The sequence below is a fragment of the Haemaphysalis longicornis genome, unplaced genomic scaffold (genome assembly GCF_048455015.1).
Source record: "Haemaphysalis longicornis isolate Haplotype H1 unplaced genomic scaffold, Haemaphysalis longicornis Haplotype H1 scaffold_1, whole genome shotgun sequence".
Taxonomy (NCBI): Eukaryota; Metazoa; Arthropoda; class Arachnida; order Ixodida; family Ixodidae; genus Haemaphysalis; species Haemaphysalis longicornis.
The window spans coordinates 479,015,334-479,038,887 of record NW_027526203.1 but is presented as its reverse complement, the minus strand read 5'-3'; the positions used below and the strand labels follow the sequence as shown (position 1 = coordinate 479,038,887).

The 23,554-nt window shown below is 50.0% G+C and overlaps 1 protein-coding gene across 1 annotated transcript in view; it reads right to left on the bottom strand.

Annotated features, from left to right (window-relative positions):
* The window catches only part of LOC144156327 (uncharacterized), a 45,773-nt gene extending 37,911 nt beyond the window's left edge, over positions 1–7,862 (bottom strand). The window contains exons 1-3 of the mRNA XM_077688299.1: positions 7,457–7,862; positions 7,235–7,369; positions 6,795–6,959 (exon numbers count right to left, since the gene is read on the bottom strand). Coding sequence (XP_077544425.1) covers positions 6,795–6,959; positions 7,235–7,369; positions 7,457–7,559 — 403 coding nt within the window. The 5' untranslated portion in view covers positions 7,560–7,862. The remainder of the gene's footprint in view (positions 1–6,794; positions 6,960–7,234; positions 7,370–7,456) is intronic.
* Between the last annotated feature and the right edge of the window lie 15,692 nt (positions 7,863–23,554).

Genomic DNA, 23,554 nt, shown 5'->3' with positions numbered 1-23,554 from the left:
CAAAGAAGAACCATGGTACTGGGGAAAACCACAAGAACAGGCATTTCGAAGTGCCAAGGAAGCAGTGACCAAAGCACCAGTACTTGCGTACTACGACGTGCTCAAACCACTGGAAATTCAGTGTGATGCAAGTGAGACGGGACTAGGAGCAGCTCTTCTCCAGAACGGACAGCCAGTGTCATTTGCAAGCCGTGCGCTGACACCAACAGAAATCCGTTATGCGCAGATGGAGAAGGAGATGCTGGCAATCGTCTTTGCACTGAAGAAATTTCATCAGTACTCTTTTGGAAGAGCCACTAAGATCATCACTGATCACAAGCCACTTCAGTCGATTCTCAAGAAACAACTCGATCAAGTACCACGGCGACTGCAAGGAATGATTCTTCAAACCCAAAGTTACGACATAAGCATCGAGTACCGACCAGGCAAAGAACTTCAGTTGGCCGACACGATGTCTCGTGCATTTCTGCCGAACGATAGCAGTGAGGAAGAACTTGAGAACATCAACGTCGTGAGTCATCTGCCTGTGCGTAAAGAAACGCAGGAGAAAATCCGAAATGCAACAAGAGATGACGACTCAATGCGAAGACTGAAAGCGACAATCCAGTCAGGATGGCCGGAGGAAAAAGATCAAGTACCTCAAGACATACGGATGTACTTCACCTTCAGAGATGAACTCACCGTCGAAGATGACATGATCTTCAAGGGAATGCGATTAGTCATCCCGACGTCGCTGCGAGCCGAAATAAAACAAAAGCTCCATGCGTCACACATGGGAATAGAAAGCTGCTTGCGACGTGCTCGAGAATGCGTCTTCTGGCCAGGTCTCAATGCAGAACTGAAAGACTTCATCTCAAGATGTGAGATATGCCAAAAGCATGCTATCTCTCAACAGCGAGAAACTCTGATTATGCACCCGCAACCAAGCTACCCATGGGAACGAGTGGGATGCGACATCTTTGAGTACAAGGACAAGAACTTTTTAGTCACAGTGGACTATTACAGCAACTTTTGGGAAGTAGATCAACTGAAATCTCTGAGTTCAAGCCAAGTGATTCTGAAATTGAAAGCTCACTTCGCCAGACACGGAATCCCGCAAGTACTCATCACGGATAATGGACCACAGTATTCATGTGAAGAATTCCAGAACTTTGCCAAGAGCTGGAGTTTTGAGCACAAAACGTCGAGTCCAGCCTATCCACGTTCCAACGGCAAGGCAGAATCAGCAGTGAAAACGGCAAAAATGCTGCTAAAGAAAGCTGAAGAAAGCAAATCAGAAGTGCAGATGGCAATTTTGGACTTCAGAAACACCCCTTTGCAAGGCCTGAATGCAAGCCCAGCGCAACTGCTGATGGGCCGCCGTACAAGAACAACCCTACCGACAAAAGCACAACTGCTGCAACCAAGGACAGTAGATGTAAAGGACCGGATGAAAGAGAGAAGAAGAAAGATAATTTCTCATCATGACAAACAAGCTAAGGATCTGCCAATCCTGAAGGAGGGAGAAAGCGTGACAGTTCGACCACAGAAAGGCAAAACGTGGGAGAAAGCAACTGTGACTGAACGGGTGGACGACAGGTCATACAAGGTGAAAACTGGTGACAGCATCCTGCGGAGAAATCGCATCTTCATTAGAAGTACACCCAAGCCTTCTGGTGAGAGCCAGCCCGGATACACCACACCTGACCTGCCTGCGAGTACGTCGAACAACGAAGCTTCGACAAGCCGAGCATCACCCAACTCCTTGCCTACAGAAGTCAACGGATCCATCAGCTCAAACGGAAGAACATCTGACCAGGGAGGCACTCCGGTCCGACCACGAAGAACCAGGATGCTCCCGAAGAGGTTGCAAGACTTCGTCGTCGGATAAAGTGGACAGCTCTTTCAAAGAAGGAAAGATGTTACGTGAGGAACTAACAGATGGCGCCACGGGACCCAACCCACGGTGTATGAAAGCCGCCGGCGGGAACAGCCCCCAACACGAGGCCCCACAAGTTTGACTCCTCTCTACCTCCCAGCGGCGGAGCGCGGTGAACCTTGAGCAGACGACGGCATCGAGTTACGCCCGCGCCCTGGCCGCCACTTCCACTTTCTCTTCTGCGCTGCAGCCATGTAGTCACTTGTATAAGCTTTCTCTTCCTGCTTTATAATAAACCCAGTCAACCCCATATAACCGAAGTCCAGTGTTCTATAAAAGAACCCACAACGAAACAAGTACTGCTGTTGGTACTGCACGCACTATGCTTCTTTTTGCTGCACAGCACTGCGGCGTTTGAGAGTGCCACCATACTTTGGAATTGTCTCAGGCGACACTGGACGATTGGCGTAAGCGGCAGTGTCTTACGTGACCATCCTTGCCAAGCGAACACCATGTACCACGAAACAATTATTTTCTACCTTAATAAAAGCAAGCCAGGAACAAATACAGTCAAAAATAAAGCAAAGGCAGAAAATGGCCCTTTGGGGTATGGTGGTGCCATCTAGGTTGACTAACACTAAACGAGGCTCCGCAATCGGGTGCAGAGCAGTTCTTGTGGAGTCATTGCAGACATCGCAAAAACACATAATATGGCAAGAGAATCAAAATTTTAACTTAAATTGATTCATTTCTCAGTGAATAAAGCACCATTTTCTTTCGGACACACGCTGGGGTCACTATAAAACACAAAACCTGTCGAATGAAACAAGCTTGTATTTTGTCTGCATGGCCCCATTAAAGGCTGAATGAATCTTTGTTTTAACTGACAGATCATACATCTCGTAGCTCTCTCAGCTTCTGTTCAACGCTCAACGATGTCTTGTTTGCCGAGAGATAATTAAAGCCGGAATTTCCCTCCCCCATCTCCCTTCCTTTTCCTTGCGATGCTGAAGAGCACACCACGCCGGGGCTTTACTCTTTCTACACTGTGGTGCTTTTGTGGAGAGCCTGGGACCCTCAGACACAGTGGGCGGCTCCACAACCTCCACCTTTCCCCACCGCTTTGGGAGAGAGCCGTGGCCTCAAAGATCAGCTGCGTCTGATCGGAAGGGCTGTGGACGCAGCCCAAGCTCAAGGCATCCCAGGGTGAGGACGCCTCTCTTTTTTCGATTCAATTCTTCATTCTTCGATTCAACTTTTTTTCGATTCAATTAAAAATCATTCTCTTTATTCACTCTCTCCCTCGATCGTCGCCGTCTTAGTTATGTTCGGTTTGGCTCCGAAGTGCCTGTTTTCATTGTTTTTAACTGTCGGTATGAAGATGGGAAGCCAACCAGGAAGGCGTTGTTTGCGACACTACCTCGATGAGGTGGCACCTAGTGTCACTAGCTGCACCCCGGCAAAACTGCCCCTCAATTGCCCACCCTGTAATCAGAGCTGGCCCATTGATGGCCCCAGCGAAGCTCTGCAAGGAGGTGCTGCCACGTGGGAGCAGGTGTAGCAAATACATATGCAACTGCTAAATGCAGCCATCTCATTCAAGCTGACTGTGCTAATAATCTGTGATTTTCCCCCTGGCTGTTGCATATGTAAGCGCTAGTGGTCAGTCGGAGCAGAAGGCTCTCGCCTTCAGCCGCATGCATGCATCTTTTGATGGCACTGCATGCGAGGCGAGACATTTCAATAAAACCGAAGCTTACCGCCTGGACTGTGGCATCTTATTTTACACTGCTTGGCAGCTGAGGTTGGTGTCTTTCAAAAGCACATGACGGGCAAAAGTTCCCCCATATGTTTATTTTGCACTTGCATGTCCCTGCTGCCTCATTGCTTGTTTTATAAAACGCAGTGTCTAGAGTTACGTCCGACGGAACCCAAAATCGAAAACTAGAGTTACGTCCGACGGAACTCAGAATTGAAAACTAGGCTTACGTCCGACGTAACTTTAAGCCAGTTTCTAGAGTTACGTCCGACGTAACCCAAAATTGAAAACTAGGGTTACGTCCGACGGAACTTTAGGCCCGTTTCTAGAGTTACGTCCGACGGAACTTTAGGCCAATGTTTTGAGTTACGTCCGCCATAACGTAAAGCACAAAAAATTTACAGCTCTTGAAGACTCTTGAACCAATTTACATGGTTCAAGAGTAATTAATAGGGTTGGGTGTCAGTTAATATTTCAACCCGATTAATTGGCATCGATTAATTCGATTTTGCATAGATTATTCGGTTGTGTGGTTTTTTTAGAAAAAAATGACCAAAAATAATCATGTAGTAGTACATATCAGATCAATATGCGCATACACTTGTTCAGACACATTCCGGATGAGGTAAGTACGTCATCATCACGGCGCATGATGCGGACACAACGCTTATCAGCTCGTTCGTCACTCACATTTTTTCTAGAAACAGGAACATCAGCGCCCGCCATGAGTGCCGATGGCGCCAATTAATCGCGTTTTTCTTACTACAGAAATAGTTTATACAACGGCAAAACGGTATGTATAATTGCCCACTGGTCGTTTATTGTACCGTGTATATTTGTAGTTTTTATTTGAAATTTTGCCCTGTACCATGAAATATTATTATCGATGAAATATTATTGAGTAGCTATTTTCCTGTCTGTTCTCGGTTTTAATCACTGCCATCTTTTCGCATACTGGCATCGTTTTCTGTCTTGACGTAAGGCGGGTTATTTAAACACGAATATGATACTCGACATGCTTGCGTATAATTTCAACATGACATTTTTCTTTCTGTTGCTCAGAAGCTTGAACTGGTTAAAACAATTAATCGTGACTAAAGCATTAATCGATTAATCGGAAGGTTAATCGATCAATTACCTACCACTAATAATAAATAATTGATTAGTGATAATAAAGCGAATGCCCTGGTACTCCTTTATTTCTTCACAGAATTAAAAATGTCGATACATTTTAGTTAACTGAACTGGCTGATTAATGAAAAACGTATTTTATCAAAGTCGCTACTATTATGGGCAGAGTGGGTGGTTTTTACTCCCATTTGTGATATGGAGCAAACAGTCACTTTATATTCAGATGCCAGCAAAATGATATTGAAGTGAAAAGCTGAAATTTTCTCTTGAAGGAAATGGTTCGCACATATTCGTCCAGGCATTAAAAACACCCAAGCTTAATTTTTGCATGTACATTTTACGGAGATTACATAGGTGGGCATGCAGTAGATGAGAAACCACGCAGTAAACTTTATAAATGTTGGATATGGAAAGAAGTCTACAAGGACTAGTACAGAAAATTTTTGAATTATTTAATTGAAAAATCCATCAATTGGGATTCGAACCTACAGCGCTGCATCGTACATCGTACGTCGTGTATTGTACAAGTGACAGATTACATGGAGCGTCATGGTATTTGGTGCTGTTAGCTGTAATTTTTTTTAATGCTTTACGTTCGCCGGACGTAACTCAGAACATTGGCCTAAAGTTCCGTCGGACGTAACTCTAGAAACTGGCTTAAAGTTACGTCGGACGTAGCTCTAGTTTTCAATTTTGGGTTCCATCGGACGTAACTCTAGAAACTGGTTTATAGTTCCGTCGGACGTAACTTTAGTTTTCAATTTTGGGTTACGTCGGACGTAACTCTAGAAACTGGCTTAAAGTTACGTCGGACGTAACCCTAGTATTCAATTCTGGGTTCCGTCGGACGTAACTCTAGAAACTGGCTTAAAGTTCCGTCGGACGTAACTCTAGTTTTCAATTTTGGGTTCCGTCGGACGTAACTCTAGACACTGCGTTTATAAAAACACTTAGGCAAGCTCCCCCAATCCCGCGTTTAACCCTTCAAGATTTGTGATGTGAAACAATGTACGAGAAAATGCATGGACAGAGCAATCCCTGCTTTCCTGCTATGACATTTTCTGCGTTACTTAGCAACCACTGCCGCTGTGAGTGGTATATTTGTATTCACGCCCTCAGTGTCCCTTTAAATGTGCCCCAAAGTAACAGCAGTCATTTTTTCCATGGCAGCCACTATGAAACGATTTCGAACCATCAACATCAATGAGCTGCTACAGCTGTCCCTATTCACATCCCAGTAGGCATGCCATTTTTGCACTCAACAGAAAATTTTGGCTCCTTAAATTTTGATTTCAAAGCACAAGCTTTTCAACGTCGTGCCTCGACGTCTCGAATGCCTTTGAACCGAATGGCATTTGACTCAAATGCGAATTCTATGCTGCTGCCCTTGGTTTTTGGATAGTATTTGGTTCAAATTTGATTCGAGCTCCTTCAAGCCGAATAGCTGCCGTGGACCACATTCGAGGCCATCGAATGGCTTTAAGACACAAGTGTTCGTACTCTCAACCCACTTCCTTCACACAACTTCCAGATAATTACTTTTGAAAAAAGAATAATGAGTTCACAAAACAATTTTTAAACTAGTGCATTGTGTAACTGATTTTTTCTGAACTTGACATACTGTACTGCGCTTTACTGATGTCATAATACTTTCTATCCATGCAAGTTGAAAGAAAACACTATGAAAGTGATTCACAACAGGTAAAAGAAAAAACTGTGAAATGGCACTCATAACTAATGCTAACTATGGATAGCGATGTTTTTATTGCGAGATTACCTATGGTTGTAAATGAAACTCTACTGTATGAAAACAGAACTTGACAGCGACGGCACTACAGAATAGCAAGTAAAAGGCAGCTTCCAACAGCCACTCAAATAGCAGCAGTGAAGCACAGTGGATTCCAGGTGGCATTCGAAGCCATTTGAAACACACGAAGGCAAATCTTCTCCTTAAGGAAAACCAACTGGCTGGTGCGTGACACACGAGAAGCCAATGAAATTTGCGTTCTACATTGCAATGAAGTGACAAGAAAAGGGGGCTCTCACTTTCGATGCACCGGGCCTGGTTGTCTTGATTCTTCATGTTGAAGCCAAATTGGCACTGGCATATCTTGGGCGGCAGCTGGGAACGGCCAAACTCCCCGCAGTAACTGTGTCGGTCGTAAGCTATGCACTGTTCCGACGCCTCGCATTCTTCCTTCAGAGCAACAGCTGCGGCACAAAAGCAAGGTTAGTGGGGAACAGTGTGCCACAATTATACAACGCATAATTCGACACCGAGCATGCGCGTCGCCGGAACACTCGAAGAGTGGCGCCAGGCATTCCACGTCCTCGCCCATGGTCACAACGCACCCAGGAAGGGCAAACTATCTCAGCGCCGCGTGCTCGCGGTATGCCGCGACCGCATTCAGATGACTGGCGATCAGGGGCTCGCTCCTGGTTCCTTCGCGCTCTGACGCCATGCACAAGGTGTACAAGAACGTTACCTTCGGTGCAGCGATGAAGGCTGACAAGCCAGAGTAGAGCACCCTTGCAGGTGCAGTTGTGGTAGTCTGGATGGCACCAGAACTCTGGGCCGAGTGAGGTGCACTGTTCAGACTTGTTACAAAGCTTGCCGTAATCTGAAAGAACAGCCCCGTCAGAACCCTGCACTGCGTCACTGGCAAATTGACTCTGCAGCGATTGTAAAGCTGAAAAGGTTTATTCACCTGCCGCTGGTGCAGAGTCCGTGCGGTTTTGTACACTGGTTACGACGGGCGACCAAAACACCAGAACTCCGGCTAAAAGGTGGTTCGTTACACTTATCGCCATCCGTTACGACTGATGGTTGTTACTTACGGGGCTGCTTTAGTGCGGCTACAAAGTAGCCCCAGCGAACACACAATGATATTTAGCTTCACGTAGCTCCATTGCATAAGCAACTAATGACGCCAACTTGCCAAACTTGCAGCACTTGCAGTGGCTGCTGCAGTTGAGATTCGGCCTCTAAAATCACCACTCGCGAGCGCTTCGTATTTCGTACGATTTGTACGAAAGTAGTGCCAGTACTGATCCGCTTCCTATTTTCATCCCCATAGGGAAGTACCGGTCTATTGGCGCATAGAGTCAAGGTAGTGAGAAACTGTTTGAGTGGCGCCCCCTGGCTCTGACGTCGGTTTAGGGATTCGCGCCGCTGTCGTCTGCTACACTCCGCCTTCGAGGGGCAGCAGTGGCAGTGCTCGAAATCGCCCGCTTTGATGCTGCAGTGCATTAAAAAGCGTATCTTTTGTCATTCAGTTATTTTTGCCACCTTCTGACTCGTCTGAATGATTTCAAGCTTTATTCTCCCCAAGTTTGCAAGACACGAGAAGAGAAAGAACAACTTTCTTCAGAGGCGCATCGGTCAGAAGCTCGTGTTCAACCCGTCCTTTCTAGCTTATCCGCGAGGTTCAGCGCACAGATATGTATTCAAAATGCGTTGGCTTCCCTACAGTATTTTTGAGATGCTCTTATGACGACTCAACAGTCTAGTGATATACGTGCACGCGTATCGCAGAGCAGGAAATAAAGCGGCTGCCTTCCTTTTTTTTCGTTGTTGTTGACTTGTATGAGATGATTTTTTTCTGTGCCCAGCGCATTAATTTTAATATTAACTAATTAATTATTAACCGTCACAATTGTTTGAGGATGTTTGACAGGCTCACAAAGATCGTGAGGATATATTTCTTCAGGCTGTATGCATGGCATACATTCCCTTCTTCACAAACTGGTTTCCGTTATGGCTACTTGCAAGAAAGTGCATATCCGCAGCGTGCGTTGTTTATTCACATAAAATTACAATGAGAAGGTTTGTGGTTCGCCACGTACGCGATCGCGCCCCAGGCAACGTTGTCCAGAGTACTCGAAGGCGGCTTTTATGCTCCGAATTTCTATCGTAACTATTGTTATCATAACGAACTGACTCTCAACAAGAACAATTATGATATGATTACGGTGTTTAAGGCTTGGTATACTCGCTAACGAACGCAGTAAATAGTGTCTGTGCGTATATTACAAGAATCGAAACCGGTGAATATTGCAAAGGAGCTCTCTTCAACTCTTTAACTCTACCAGGCGTAAAGGACAAGCCCGGGATGACGATCTGTGAATTAAAAAAAAAATACACTTACTCATTTCTCATGGACTGAGGACCCGGACCACTAATCAGCTCGATTTTACTGTTAAATAGCTAGAGTTTTCTCCTCATTTCACTCCTCGTCCTCCTCCTCGTGAGTGCAGTTTTCCTATAACGCAAATCTGAATACTGGGAAGACATGGCTGTGGGGAATGTCTGAACAAACATAGTGTTGCTGTATCTTTACCGTAGATGTGACTCGTTTTGCTCAATAAACCTCCATACTGATTAGAAGCGTGGTATAAAACCAGCACGCGCCTATACACGCAGTGGGTTATTCGGAACTCAATGTACAGTTCTTGCAGCCCATAATGCATGTCGGCATACTCTCATGCCATGACAACATAAGTGATGTGATACAATACTTTCGAGCGTTCGGCAAGGTTGCAAAAACTTTACATGCGATTACCGATAATCGTAATGCCTTGTGCCAAAGCCGACAGCCCTGAAGGCCTGGTATTTGTTTTGGTCGTGCAATTTCGTTGTTGTCGGTTATTAGCAGCTGGCTGTTCCCTTTGTTCGAAAGATTGCTTAATACAGAAGCTGACCCCTAAATCCGACTCTTCGCGCTCCGCACAGGATTTCGCAAGGAATGCTGAGACGCGGGCAATGTTTCTTCCGTAGCGGTATCCAAAGCTGCACTTTAACTCACGCCTTGAGCTAGTGTATGCGATTTTATGTCTATTATTATAATAAAAAGTTACGCACATGCCAAATCTCGTGCGGTCAAGCATCAGACGTCAACCGAGTGCGAAGAAACAGCAGGGAGAGCGAGCCCGAGTGAAGCAGACGACAAATGCGAGAATCCCTAAGCCGACGTCACGGAGGCGCGCTTCGCAGCGCCGCCCGTGGTCGCGCTCACCGCCAATAGGTGACCGGTAAAAAGCGCAAGGGCTCATGGGTACATTGTTTTCTCCCGCGGAGTGCTGCCACTTCCGGTTCGGGAGCTCTCCTGGCCTCCCATATGTCGTTGGCCTTCACGCGTGCGTGTGCTTGTTGTTTATCGGTTTTTACCAGGGAAAAAAACATTCATGCATCGGGAATTCCATGACTAACTACGATTGACCCTACTAGGGGTTTATCTGACAGGTAAGCACCCTGTGACCAATAATTAACACACACAACATGCGTACCTGAAAGCCGCCGGCGTGCGGGAGGGCAGCAGAAAATCTCGAACCGGAAGTTGCTGGAGCAGACGATGTACCCATGAGCCTTTGCGCTTTTTACCGGTCACCTATTGGCGGTGAGATGTTTAAGTGGCTTCCCTAGCTCTGACGTCGTCTTAGGGACTCGCTCCGCTGTCGCCTGCTACATTCGCGCCGCTGCTACACCCGCGCCGTAGTCGTCCGCTTGTGACTGGCAGCAGTGCCTGTGCTAGGCTTTAAAGTGCCCGCTTTGATGCTATGTTGCTTTAAAGGGCTACTGAAGTGCTTTTAAAACCGGGCAAAACTCTACTTTTTACAATCCTTACATTGGTCAGTTTATGCCTGCAAAGTTCTTTTTCGTCATTTTTAGCTTGGGGACAGCGGTATTCGTCGTTATAGCCCCGCCCACCGCTCCCTGCCGCATCGCCGGAAGAGCGAGAAACTGAGCGGCAGCGACCGGAAGCGACCGGTGGCGCGGTGGGGCGCAGCAGGGAGGGAGCCCAGGGAGTATTCTTTCCTCCACGGTAAGAAGTGACATCGCCCGGTGCGGAGACGAGTGGCTAGGCCTGGAGGATACGCGGAGGGCTACCGCAGTCAAGGCGGGTACCACTGGGTGGCGCTACTGGAGACCAAACCCAGCGACCGGAATCTGCCGCCCCACGAGAGGAGGCGCTAGTGGACAGTATGGATTTCAATGGGCAAATTGCCAAGTGTGCCAGCTTCGGATGGCTGTCAATGGAGAGCGAAAACACAGACGAAGCGGACCCTAGTAAGGAAGCTTGCGGTATGTGCCTGATATTGCGCGAAATTCCAAATGCCAGCCGGGAAGTGGCACGAGAGCTCTACTCCCGACTCGACGGCATGCACGCGGAGATACAACGGGCTACAGAAGACAAGTCACGGATCGCACAGCTCGAGCAAAGAGTGCGACACCTTGAAGAGGAGATGGTGACCGACGCAGCCAAACCACGCATTGGAAAACAAGGTTGCTGCGCTGGAGGGGAGAATTGCTCAGATTGAAGCCAGTGGCGCGACGACTGACCGACACACGGGCTCAGAGGCAAACCGGCCGGCACTGTTCAGACCCAGGAGTCCAGAAAGGAATGACGCCGCTAGTGATAGAAGGGGGCGCAAACTCGGAAAACCCAGAAGCAAGGGGTGGGGAGAGCAACAGCGGGACCCCGGACGTGGAAGTCCAGGCCCCGGTCAGTGGGGATCCCGTTGGAGTGAAACCGCTGGAGGAGAAAGGGTCATCTGAAGAGACGACGGGACGTAGCCCAGGGCAGCAGAGCAGAATTAGACCTCCTGAAGGAGTTCTAAGAGGGGTCTTAATGGTCGGAGATGGAAATGTCGGCAGAGTGGCAGCAGCGTTGGTACAGGAGGTCGGGCTCCCAGACAGCGTGGAATTCTTATACAAGAAGGGAGCGGCAATACAGGCTCACGAGTTCATTGCAGGATACGAGGGGCAGGCCCGCGAAGTCACCAGGTCGTATGTGCTCCATGTGGGGCTGAACGAGGTGCTGCGCGGAGAGGCGGATGGGCTGATGGTATTCCTGTACAAAGGGGCTGGAGAGAGGTGCAGCTGGACCTCATACAGGCCAATTACAGTGACCCCTGTGCTGTACCGGGTCTTTGCTCAGGTACTCCGCAGGCGGATACAGGCCTGGGCAGTAAGGATCGGCGTCCTGGGAGAGCTGCAGAACGGTTTTCGTAGGGGAAGGCGCCTGGAAGACAACCTCTTTGTCATCACACAGTGTGTGAGATGGCGCGCGCACAGGGCAGAGATCTATGGATGGCCTTCCTGGACGTGGAGAAGTCCTACGACTGTGTCAGATGCTCTGGACCCGGTTGCATAGAATGGGCCTGCCAAATGAGGTTGTCAACCGTCTGCAGGTGCTGTACTCGGGGGTGGCGGTGGTGGTGGAATGGCAGGCCTTGCGATCGAGCTTGGTGCCCCTTGAGCGAGGTCTGCGTCAGGGATGCCCGCTGTCACCGCTGCTTTTCATGCTGCTATTGTGCGACTTAGAGAACGAGCTGGAATAGTGCGGCCTCGGCGTCGACTTGTCATACTTGGACGGTGGGCAGGTGGTGCGCCAGACGCTGCCCGGTCTCATGTATGCGGACGACCTGGTGCTAACGGCTGGTTCGCAGTCTAACCTGCAGCAGCTGTTGGACATCTGCACCAGGCAGGTGGGCGGCCTTGGTCTCCGGTTTAGTCCGCGGAAGTGCGCGGTACTGCGGTGGGGAGACCAGGGTGCGGTTGGGCAGACGGAGCCACTGACCGTGCAAGGACAGGCAATCCTCTATGCCACAACATACCGATACCTGGGGGTGGTGATGGGAACGGTGGGCGGATACCTTGACGAGTGGCAGAGAGAGGTGAAGAAGAAGGCGCTGCGTGGGCAAAGCGTACTGAGAGGCAGGGCTCTGTGGGCCTTTAGCCGGCTTGAAGTTGTACGTAGCCTCTAGAAGTTGGTGACGGTACCGGGGCTGACGTTTGCGAACTCGGTGCTCTGCCTCTCAGGTGCGACGCGCGAGTACCTGGAGCGCAGACAAAGTGAGGTTGGTAGACTGGGGGCACACCGAACGACGACAAATGAGGCCGTTCAGGGGGACATCGGCTGGTCGTCGTTTGAGGCCCGGGAGGCAGTGTCAAAACTGGTTTTGAGATCGTGGGGCCTCGGAGGTGGGCGGTGGTTGCTCAAGGTACAAATGTGCATGCTCTACACTGGAGCAGCATCCCAGTGGAAGCGGAGAGTGCAGAGCCTTGCCACCAGGTATGGGGTGACACTGCCAACCCTGAACGATCTCCGGAGAACGAGCCTGGGCCCCAGGGCTATACGTGAGCGGGTGCGTGGGGCGAAGACCCAGATCTGGGAGCAGCGAGCTCGCGCCAAGCCGGCGTTACGGACCTACAGTGCACACAAAAAAACGATCAGCAGGGAGAAGTTCTATGATAACAGTCGTGGAAGCTCCCTGCTCGAGGCGCGCTCGGGAACTCTGAGAACTGCTGTGTGGTGGGCCAAGTGCGGAAGGCAGGGCGAAGTGTAGTGCGCGGCGTGTGGAGTGGAGGAGGAGACATTAGAGCACGTTGTGCTCGACTATAAGGCAATCCAGCCCCACCAGCCTAGTGGGACCACACTAGAGCAGGCGTTGGGTTTTGAGCCAAGCCAACCTCCAGGGGGCGGCCCAATAGCCAGCTCGGGGAAGCGCCACCACCATAGACTATGCGCTAATCTCCCATGGTCTTGCCGATGCCTGTAGGTCGTGCACGGTGGATGAGGAGGGCCTGCGGAGTGTGGGGAGTGACCACAACCGTCTGTGCCTGCAGTTCGGGACGGCAGGGTTTAAAAGGAAGTCGCAGCGGAAAAGGGCCACCTGCAAGTACCTGCCTAGCAGTGCAGTTGGGAAGGTCTGCGAGGACTTCGAGGTTAGCCCTTCGTAAGAGCCCTACGGGAGGCCACTGAGCGTCACAAGGTGCAGGATAGGCGGTCGGACGAGGCCAGGAAGAATGCCTGGTGGGATGAGGAGGTCGAAATAGCGTGGAAAGAGCGCCGCAGGGCAAACCGTGAGCACAGCTAGGCGGGCACTCAAGACAGGGACTGCCGAGGTGATCTCACTTCGGTGGGCTCAATACATTGAGCTGAAGCACAAGGTGCAGGCACTGGTCCAGGCTAAATTGGCCGAACACAACATGCACCTTTTTCAGTCCCTGCACTCGGACGGCAAGTCCACGGCTCAGAGGTTCTGGCGATATGTCTCATCGCTGGATCGGCCAGCACCCCCTCTGGGCCAGCTCGTGGATGCGATCTCTGGACACCCTATTTGGACCTACAGGCGCACCTCACCCACCACTTTACAAAGGTATTCGGGGACCCGAGCCCCCCTGCAGACCTTTGTGGTGAGCAGGAAGAGGACATTTCCCCTTCTACTACCCCTGCCAAGGATGGGGCGGAGAGCCCAGGGTATGCGTTCTCGAGGCTGGGAGTGGACCGAGCCTTAGCATGCTTGAGGGCCTGCACTGCCATGGGCCTAGACAGTCTGGCAGCCCGGCTGCTAAAGAATCTTGGGCGCGGTGCAAGAGAACAGTTGGCAGACCTGTTCACAGACATCATAGAGGGAGCTCCAATCCCAGAGGACTGGCGATTGGGCAGGATCACCCTCGTCCCTAAACAGGGTGGTAACACTGCACACCTGGGCGACCACCGGCCACTCACCGTCACCAGTGTTGTGTACCGCCTGTTCGCAAGCTTCCTTAAGGTCTGGCTGAACGGGTGGGCCGAAGCACACAACCTCTTAACAGAGCTGCAGAACGGGTTTCGTCGGGGTCGCAGACTGGACGACAACTTGTTTGTGCTTACTCAGTGTACATAGATAGCCAGGAAGGAAGGACGCCCCCTGTTGTGTTGCTTGGACGTAGAGAAAGCATATGACTCTACCCCATGCCCTTCTCTTCAAGCGTCTGGCACGTATTGGTATCCCTGGGGCCCTACTGGACACCATACGACGTCTGTACGAGGGAAATTCGGTGGTGGTGAAGTTTGGTGGTGTGCAGTCTGCACGAATCCAAGTGGCCAAGGGACTCCGGCAGGGGTGTCCACTTTCACCACTACTGTACATACTGTATGCAGCAGACATTGAGCGGGAGCTGCTAAAATCAGGCCTCGGCTTTGGCTTAAGATTTAGCACCAGGGGCATAGATGACAGCTGCAGACTTCCGGGTCTTGTCTTTGCCGCTGACTTGGTCGTTATGGCAGAAAGCTCATCAGAGCTCCAAGTGCTGCTGAACATATGCCATGCCGAGGTCACGAAGCTGGGCCTACGGTTCAACACCAATAAGACGGCAGTTGTTTGCCTTGCTGGTGGGCAAAACACAGACAGTACGCTCTCGCTGGCCGGAGAACTCCTCACCACTCGAGCATCATACAAGTACCTGGGTGTGTGGCTGGGGATGGACGAGAACCTGTTCAGTGAGCAGGAGGAGAAGCTCCGGCAATCTGCACAGCGAGCTCAGGGATCCTCAGACGCCGGGTGCTGTGGGGCTGCAACCGCTTCACTATGGTACGCGAGTTGTGGAAGCTCGTCCATGTACCAGCCCTGACGTTTGCCAACGCCGTGATCTGCCTGTCATCGGAGACTAGGGAATGGCTTGAGCAATGTCAGCGCAAGGTGGGTCGCACGGCAGTCGGCTGTCATGGCACCGTAGCCAACGAAGCTGTGCAGGGCGATGTGGGGTGGTCCTCGTTTGAACGAGGGAAGCTTCAAGCAAGCTTGTCTTTAAGGGCCGCCTGCTGTTTATGAACCATGAACGCTGGACGCGCCGTGTCTTCGAGTACTTGGCGGCGACGTGCCTGCGCACCAGGTGGACGCGTCGAATGTACAGGCTGGAGCAAAAGTATGGCCTCTCCCGAAAGCCTGTGGAGGCGAAGTCGGCAACCTTGTGGACGCGAGTAGTGCGGCAGAGAGTTTGTGAGGCAGAAGAGGAGGAGTGGCGCCGTGGCTGCTCCGAAAAATCTTCTTTGGCCCTCTACAGAGCCCACAAACACGCGATCAGCTCGGTCCGGCTGTATGACAACAGCCTCGGTAGCACGCTCCTTTTTGAGGCTCGGGCGGGGCGCTTCGTACGCGCGTGTGGCAGAAGAGGCTGGACTATTCGGTGGAGGATGTGCTGTGTTGTGCGTGTGTGCATGAGGAGGAAACGGTGGAACATGTGGTCCTCCAGTGTGATCGGCTTGGACCAGACTGCAAGGGCGTGGGGAGTGACGGCAACACTCCTCTGCATGTTGCTCTCGGGTTCAAGGAGGGTGGCTGGACATGCGCGCTGTGGCACGGACAAAGTGCCGCCTTGAAATGTGGAAGAGGGCGACCCTTGGCCAACGCCGCCCATAAACATTGCCTAACGCCTCGCGCGCTTTTCAATGGGAAGCGTAGGGACGCTTAGTTCAGGCACTCATCCGCTATGTGGCGCGCGCCGGCGGACATCTCGCCTTACGTCACTGCCCGCGAGTCGCGAACGCTGCACCCACTTCTACGACGTGTGTTTGTCAGTTTGTCTGTTGGGGTTCAAGAGCCGTTTCGCTCGCATCTTAGCCGCGACAGGGAGCTAGTTCTGGGGCGCCCTGGGGATCTCCTCCAACGTGTCGCTCGCTTCATACTTGCTGCATTTTTCCAAAAGTAACTGACGGAGGCGGAACTAAAATAGTGTAAGAATATATTAATTGTCGGGTAGACTAATAGCGAACAAAAAAACGATATCTTCGGATGGTGCAGCCATTATTTTACTGATATTTTTCTCTCTGGAGGATTTAGGGAAGAAAAAATTGCGTTCACATTTTTTGTTCCGCTGCTCACTTCTACCATTATTTTCCAAAAATATCACGTGCTTGTACATTTCAGAAGATTACAGTAAACAAAAGGATAAGCAGCTGAGGGTCCCGCCACGCTGTCCGGGCGCTTCTACAGTACAGTCAATTTTAAAAGTGCGTACCGAAGCGGAGTACGAACAGCGAGGACAAAACAAGACCGAAATGCGGATGGAGGAGAGGGGGACTTCCCACTCAGAAAATTTCGGGACCCGTGATCCAAATAGATAAGCGCGCAAAGCCGGCATCAGCCCTATTAGCACAAATTGTTGCCGCAACGTTTCTGCCGTGTTGCCAATGTTGCGTAACGTTAGGCAACGTTACACAACGTGGTGACAATGCAGCCGAATGTGGACCAACGTACGTACCCCAGCAAACCACGAAAGTCCATAGGATATCCACAAATGGTCACAATATCCAATGTCATTTCAGGGCATTCATGTGATGTCCATACAATGTTTCACCCAAGATCATCTGCTTGCGGACATACATGCGATATCACTGCAGGTGTGTTAGTATAACATCATTACGCGATATTGCTAGGATGTCCACAAAGTTACATTTTTCCTTACACTGAGAATTCGCATTCATAACGCGGTGTACATATGGGGCCCCAGCCACACAAAGTGTGTCTTAGTTCAAATCACCCCTCATCCCCGTCCTTCCTTAAAGGGACCCAGAAAAGCCTTCTGTAAAAGTTACAAAAGGCCTGTATTGTCACGTAGCACCAATATAGCGATGCAATGCCGTTGGAATTATTGATCTACATTCAGTATTAGCTGCGCCAGAAGCAATTAAATGCACCTCTCCCCACTTGCCGATCGACTCCTCCTCCCTCTCTGCCTCCTTCAAAGCATTCCTGCGCCTAGGCTCGCGTCAATCACTGCGGACCCGCCTTTGCCGCCTTTGCTTCGGGATCGCGCAGGAAGGAGGAAGAGCAGCCGGAAGCCAATGGCAGTGACGCCGCCGGCGGCCGACCTTGCCGGCGATTGGGCGAATCAGGGGGCGCCTTCGCCGTTGCGTCAGCAGCGATCGCCGTTGCGTCACCCGCGGTCGCCGTTGCGTCAGCCGCGGTCGGCTCGCTGCAGCGTCGCACTCATCGGCTGAGAAAGGCGATCTTCAAAAATTGTTTACAAATTATCTGTACAACGTATGGGGCTCACACTTGGCTCAAAAATCCCCCGTTATGTGTCTCTACCACCTGAATGCATTTGATTGCCACCTTCACAAAGCTTTTCGGGATCCCTTTAAGCTTCGAAATATTTTCTGGCCCGTTTCTAACTAATATTTTAAAAGAAGAGCGGGTAGTTATTTGATTTCGAATTTGAGCGAAATCTGGTTGCCTTTCTGTTTGATTCGGGAATTGAATTCTATATTTTAGGCTGCTTGATTTATGTGGATGAAGAACAAGCGGGACTGTTGATTTTCTCATTTCTCATTTTCTCCGAGCACTGGTACGCAGCCTGCATGAGTACGGAACCAGTATGGAGCCCGCTGAGTAGGCAGGACTCTTGTCACCCAAATTTGATGCTTTGGATGCGAGCAGGTGCATTGCATGATGCAACTCACGCGTCTGGGTGTTGTTTGTTTAGTTCTTGCGCGATGGAGTGGCGGGCCTCGTCCAGTCTTTAACGTCGGTGGAGATGAGGGTTACGGCCGCGTAATTTTGCAGCGTTTTTCTGCATCGTGAATAGCCTCGTGGGGTAAGCAGTCGAAGGCTTTGCGAATGTCCAAAAGGACGACAAAGGCCACGGTTTTTGGTAGCCTTCGCGTTTTCTAGTGCAGAGACAAGGTCAGCAATTGAATCCAAGGCACTGCGCTGGCGGCAAAAACCCGTCTGCTGCTCAGGGTTCAAGTTGCAGATTCGCGCATACTGGTAATTCGAGGCGTGCGAGCGCCATTGATTCGAGAATTTTGGAGGCAGCGCTCGTGAGTGAAATAGGACGAAAAGAGGAGAAAAGTTTGGGAGATTTGTTCTTTTTTAGGACGGGAGAGACAAGTTGGAGGCCAAATTGCGCAGGGAGGGTGCCGAAAGACCAGTGGAAGTTGCAAAGTCAAGATGGCGCGAGCGCTGCCTCTCGGCTACGTTTCCGATATCCTGGTATGTGATGCCGCCAGCCCCGGGCGCACTTTTTCTTTTTGCATTTTGAATGGCCCACACGAGCTCGGCCGCCATGAAAGGAGCTTCAAAAGCCGTGCTCGGGGGGAAGGAGGGAGCCGGCGCGCGCTTGGCGTCAGATTCTTCGTTTTGGGCTGCGGCAGGGTTTGCGCGAGAAAGCTCGGCCGCGTTTTTTCCACTTGCTATGGAATGGGCGAGGAGGGGGGGGGGGGGGTTGTATGCCAGGGTGTTGTAGAGGGCGCGAAGCAAGTGCCGTGCATTCGCCACACCCCCCTCGAGCGCAGCTTCTCCGTACTTGCTTGGCGTATCGTCTGACAAAAGCGGCGGCGGTGGAGGAGGAGGAGGACCGGAGGAAACCATCCTCGCCCTCTCCGACGGGGAGCTGGGTTCCCGTGGTTCCCGCGCTTTTCGGTCGCTCTCGCTCTTTGCTCGCCTGTTGTGACCACAATTGTCTCGTACTGAACTGCTCGAAGGACTTCGCGTCTCAAGAGACGGGAAATCGACGGCTGTGTTCGGTTCCTGTCTTCGGCTGCACCACACGGTTCTCAGATCACCGATCGGCTTCACTTCAAGGACCCGGCCGTATACTTGTATCTCTGTTCAAGGTATTTCTTCTTTGCGACTGTGATGCTACTCGCGACTCTAAATTACTGCTTGGTATTTTCTTCCAGCTTTCCTCTGAGACTGCCAGTGAATACATCACAAAAACTTCATCCCAGCCCCTTGATCAACGTCTCCAGTAGCAGGTAAGAAACTATCATAATGTCAGCAATCAGCTGAAGCTAACCAAGATATACGACATTTTCTTGCAGGACAACTAGCGTTTTCTCCAGATTCTGCCATTCCAAGAAGGGTACCTAGCATTTCGTTCCTTTTCCCTTTCTTCAAATGTATATTCTGCCGCCGCTGCTGCGAAGTTTGCTGCCGCTCTTTCTGCTGAAGAAACAAGATTTCTGGATCAAACACAAGATTTCAACTGGCGGCCCAACTTCTCAGAAGCAAATTTACAGAAGACGTAAACATGAATCCAAGCACGTGCCTTCTTTTGCGTAATATTTTAGCATGCAGTGGGAGAGAGAGAGAGAATGCTCTTTAATGTGAACTGGTGAGGTCAGCCCTGCTAGGGACAAGGCTTGCTACACCAGATGGGGGGTGACTACGTTGATGAGTGGTGCATATTAGACATCAATCAGGGTTACAGTAGGAAGAAGACAAACATGAAGCGTTAAAAAAAAAGAAATAAAAAAGGACAAGAAAAACAAGAGATTGCTGCCAACAGAGTCCGGACAAAAAAAATACAATTGGAAAGAAAATCGTTAATGGAAACGCTCAAACAAAATGAAAAGTAAACGACGGGAAAAAAAGTAACAACACCATCCCAAGAAAAATAAATAGATGAACGCCACAGTGCGAAAGAGAAGATATCATGACACACTTGCTCTGTCTCTGATCTAGAGAGATTTGTCCAGTTCAGTCTCTCGTAGGAACTGGAGCAGAACTTTTGTACCTAAGGTACTGTCAGCACTATTGGCCCAGGGCCCAAGAAAATGAAAAAGTTCGAGGCTGCCTCCATGACGTACACGAGAGAGGGAGCTCGCTGCAGTTTTTCGCGTAGCAGCGTATCGAGGGCAGACGCAGAGCAAGTGATTTACAGTCTCGCGCACACCGCAAGTCCGGCACAGGGGGGAATCTTCCCAACCAATCTTAAACTTAAAACTCCGAGTAAACGCCACATTCAGGCGCAGTCGGTGCAGAACTCCTTCACACCGCTTGTTGAGGCCGCGTGGAAAACGGAAGTCACAATGCGGGTCAATAGCGTGCAGCGGTAGATACCAGCGGTGAGGGTCCTGCCACTCCGACCTTTGTGCAGCCCATCCACTTGCGAGGATAAGGGCGTTGCTGTCCTCTCGGGAGAAAGGAAGCTGGGTTGTGTTGCTCAGCAAGTGGCCTGCGCTGGCGGCTGCGTCGGATCTAATATTGCCTTGTATGTCCGAGTGACCAGGTACCCACTGAAGAATGATTTCATGGCCTTCGCGCACTGCCATTGTGTGAATTTCGGCAATTTCACATACAAGCTGACTGCGGTTGTTGTTAAGCTTTCGGAGCGCTTGTAAGGCACTGCGCGAGTCGAGGAATATTACCCATTGCTGGGCATGATGTCCGCTGATGTAATGAAGTGCAGCCCTCACAGCTGCCAGCTCGGTAGCAGTCGAGGATGTTTCATGGCTAAGTTTTCTTTCGATAGTGCACCGGGCTGATGGGACCCACACGCCGATGGCGGATGAGCCCGGGCGAACCGAGCCATCCGCATAAACATGTGTGTAGTCTTTGTAAGTGCTGGAAATATACTCGAGTGTGAAGAACTTGAGCGCGGCCGCAGGCATGGCAGACTTTTTGCTAATTCCGGGTATCGTCGTGCAAATTTTCCATGGCGCCAGTACCCACGGGGCTACTATCGACTTTTGAGGCTGTTGAAAATTCGCCGGAAGCAAGTGTCTTGCATACTGTGTGGAGAGGTCTGCCAAAGGATGCGTATGACACCGAGTCAAATGGCGCAAAGACGTTCGAAGCGCCTCTTGGCGTTGTAGCACTGTGGCGGAAAAGCACCGAGCTTCGCAAAGAGTTCCAACCGTCGATGTGCATTTAGGTAGACCCAGGCAGGTGCGCATAGCTTTTGCCAGCACTGAGTCTATTACCTTCAGGCTTGTAGGCGATAGCTGATGTAGGGCCGGCAGGCTGTAACGCAAGAGGCCGACAAAAAAGGCTTTATATAGGCAAAAGAGTGAGGATACAGGGCAGCCCACGAACTCCACCGAGCATACGCAGAATGCGCACAAAGCACAGAAGCCGCTCCTTCAGTCGCCGAATATGTGGGGTCCATGACATTGAGCGGTCAAACGTGACACCGAGAAACTTGTACGACTTGACATATGGTATTGGCGTACCCTCTACGGTGAGCGTATAACGTGAAACATCGCGCCGCGTGAATGCTATCGCAGCACACTTCTCGGGGAAAATATGAGACCGCAGCATCTGAGATATTTTCTCATCTTCAGAATTGCTTCTGGAGTGTGGCGCGAATGTTTCGACGGTTCCTGCCTGAAGCCCAGATACAGATGTCGTCTGCGTAAAGTGAAAATGTTGACACCTTTGGGCAGGACTGTTGGGAGGCGTATGAGACACATGCTAAAAAGCGTCGGGCTCAAGACGCCGCCTTGAGGAACTCCTTGCGTGACGGGATGTTTGCCGTTTCGCCATCACTGGTGGCCATGTAGACGTACCGGTCTTGCAAGTAGTAGCATGCAGTATAGTAGACTAAACCTTTGCTTTCCGGCCTGCTTCTTAGGTATTCTGGCAGCTCCTATTTCTCTGGTGTTCTGTTTAAACTTCATGATAACTTTTATTTAAAATCTTTTGTGGGTTTATTACATTTAAAATTTATTCTTAAGTTTTCACGCTTCAAGTTGAATCACATTGTTTATTTGGCACTGTTTTTATTCAAAAGCCGAAATCTTTGCTGTGTTTTTTCTCTTGTCTCATTTTAGCTGCACAGTTAAGATACGATTCATATATGCACGCCTGTTGATGGTGAGTTTGTATTTAAAGTATTTGACCCGCCCGGTTGATTGCAATTTTCTTCCAAGGTGAAAAAGATTTCCATTTCCAGCTGGATTATGGAACTGGAAATCTCTTCCAGCTGGGAAATATCCCAGCTAGAAATTTGCTTTCCAGCTGGAATGTTTCCCAGCTGGAAGAAATTTCCAGTTCCATAATCCAGCTGGAAACTCCGGCTGGAAATTTCGCATTCCCCGCTGGAATGTTTCCCAGCTGGAAGAGATTTCCGGTTCCATAATCCAGCTGGAAATCTTGGACTTCCAGGCTGCATTTCCAGCTGGAAATATACTATTTCCTGCTGCATTTTCTGCTAGTATTTTTCAGGGCTCGGGTTACGTACCCAGATGGGACACACAGTACAGTGCAAAAAAGAACATTGTACTAAGGCAAAGTGCTTCCGAGTGAAGATAATGAACATGCAAGTACATCCGCATTTAAAAAATAGGCAGAACAAACAGTCTTACTAAATTACTGCGAAGAATTTCTACACAACAACGGTCACGCAGCAGCAAGAAAGCCAACACGAGTGGAAAGTCCAGGGAAAGATTTATTATGCATTATATAGGCAACTTAAAACAGGCAAATGTGGTGTTGGACTAGTTGGTGAATGGCAACTTACAGAAGATAGAGCTGTAGGTGGACACAACAAAAGCACAGTTGCTTGTCTACGTGTGTGTGTGTGTGTGTGTGTGCGTGCGTGTGTGTGTGTGTGTGCGCGCGTGCGCGCGCAGTTTTAGTGCTTTATTTTGTATACAGGCCCTGATCTGTTCTTACAAGCAATAAAAAGACAGGTAATAAACAAGTCCTACCTTCGCGGTAACGGGAGCAGTAAACGCCGAAACTCGATGCGAGATAAACGCACAATGAAACCGTTGCGATGACTGCACTTCAATCGTCTTAGAACAAAGACGGTGCGGAGCACAAATCGACCTCTTCATTGTCCACCACGGCTGTGACAAGTAAGGCCTGCGCGCCTTCCCGGTAACTAGGAGCCCTGCAGACCTCCATCCACATTACTGGGCTACACAATGTGCGCACTCCGCCAAGTAAAAAGCCACCTAGCACACTTTCTAATGATGTAATTAATCTTGATGACTCGTTTCTTAGCGCGCGTGATGCTTACAGCTAGCTAACTCGACCGCCATTTTACACAAACTTTGATTGGCTTGACGCATGGCTTGACGTGTCTTGACTTGGCTTTAAAAAAGACTTCGGATGAGCAATGTTGCAACGTCTTTTCTGTAAAATGTTTTGTTTTTTTTTTCGTATCGGGGGTCCTTACCGGTCGCGATTTTGAGGTATGCATAAATAAGAAGAAATTTGTTTCTAACGAGTCTCACTAACTTGTTTAACCCCCGCTAATAAATAAATAATGTGGTCGACGCTTTGAGGACTTTGTGTGAAACAGGAAC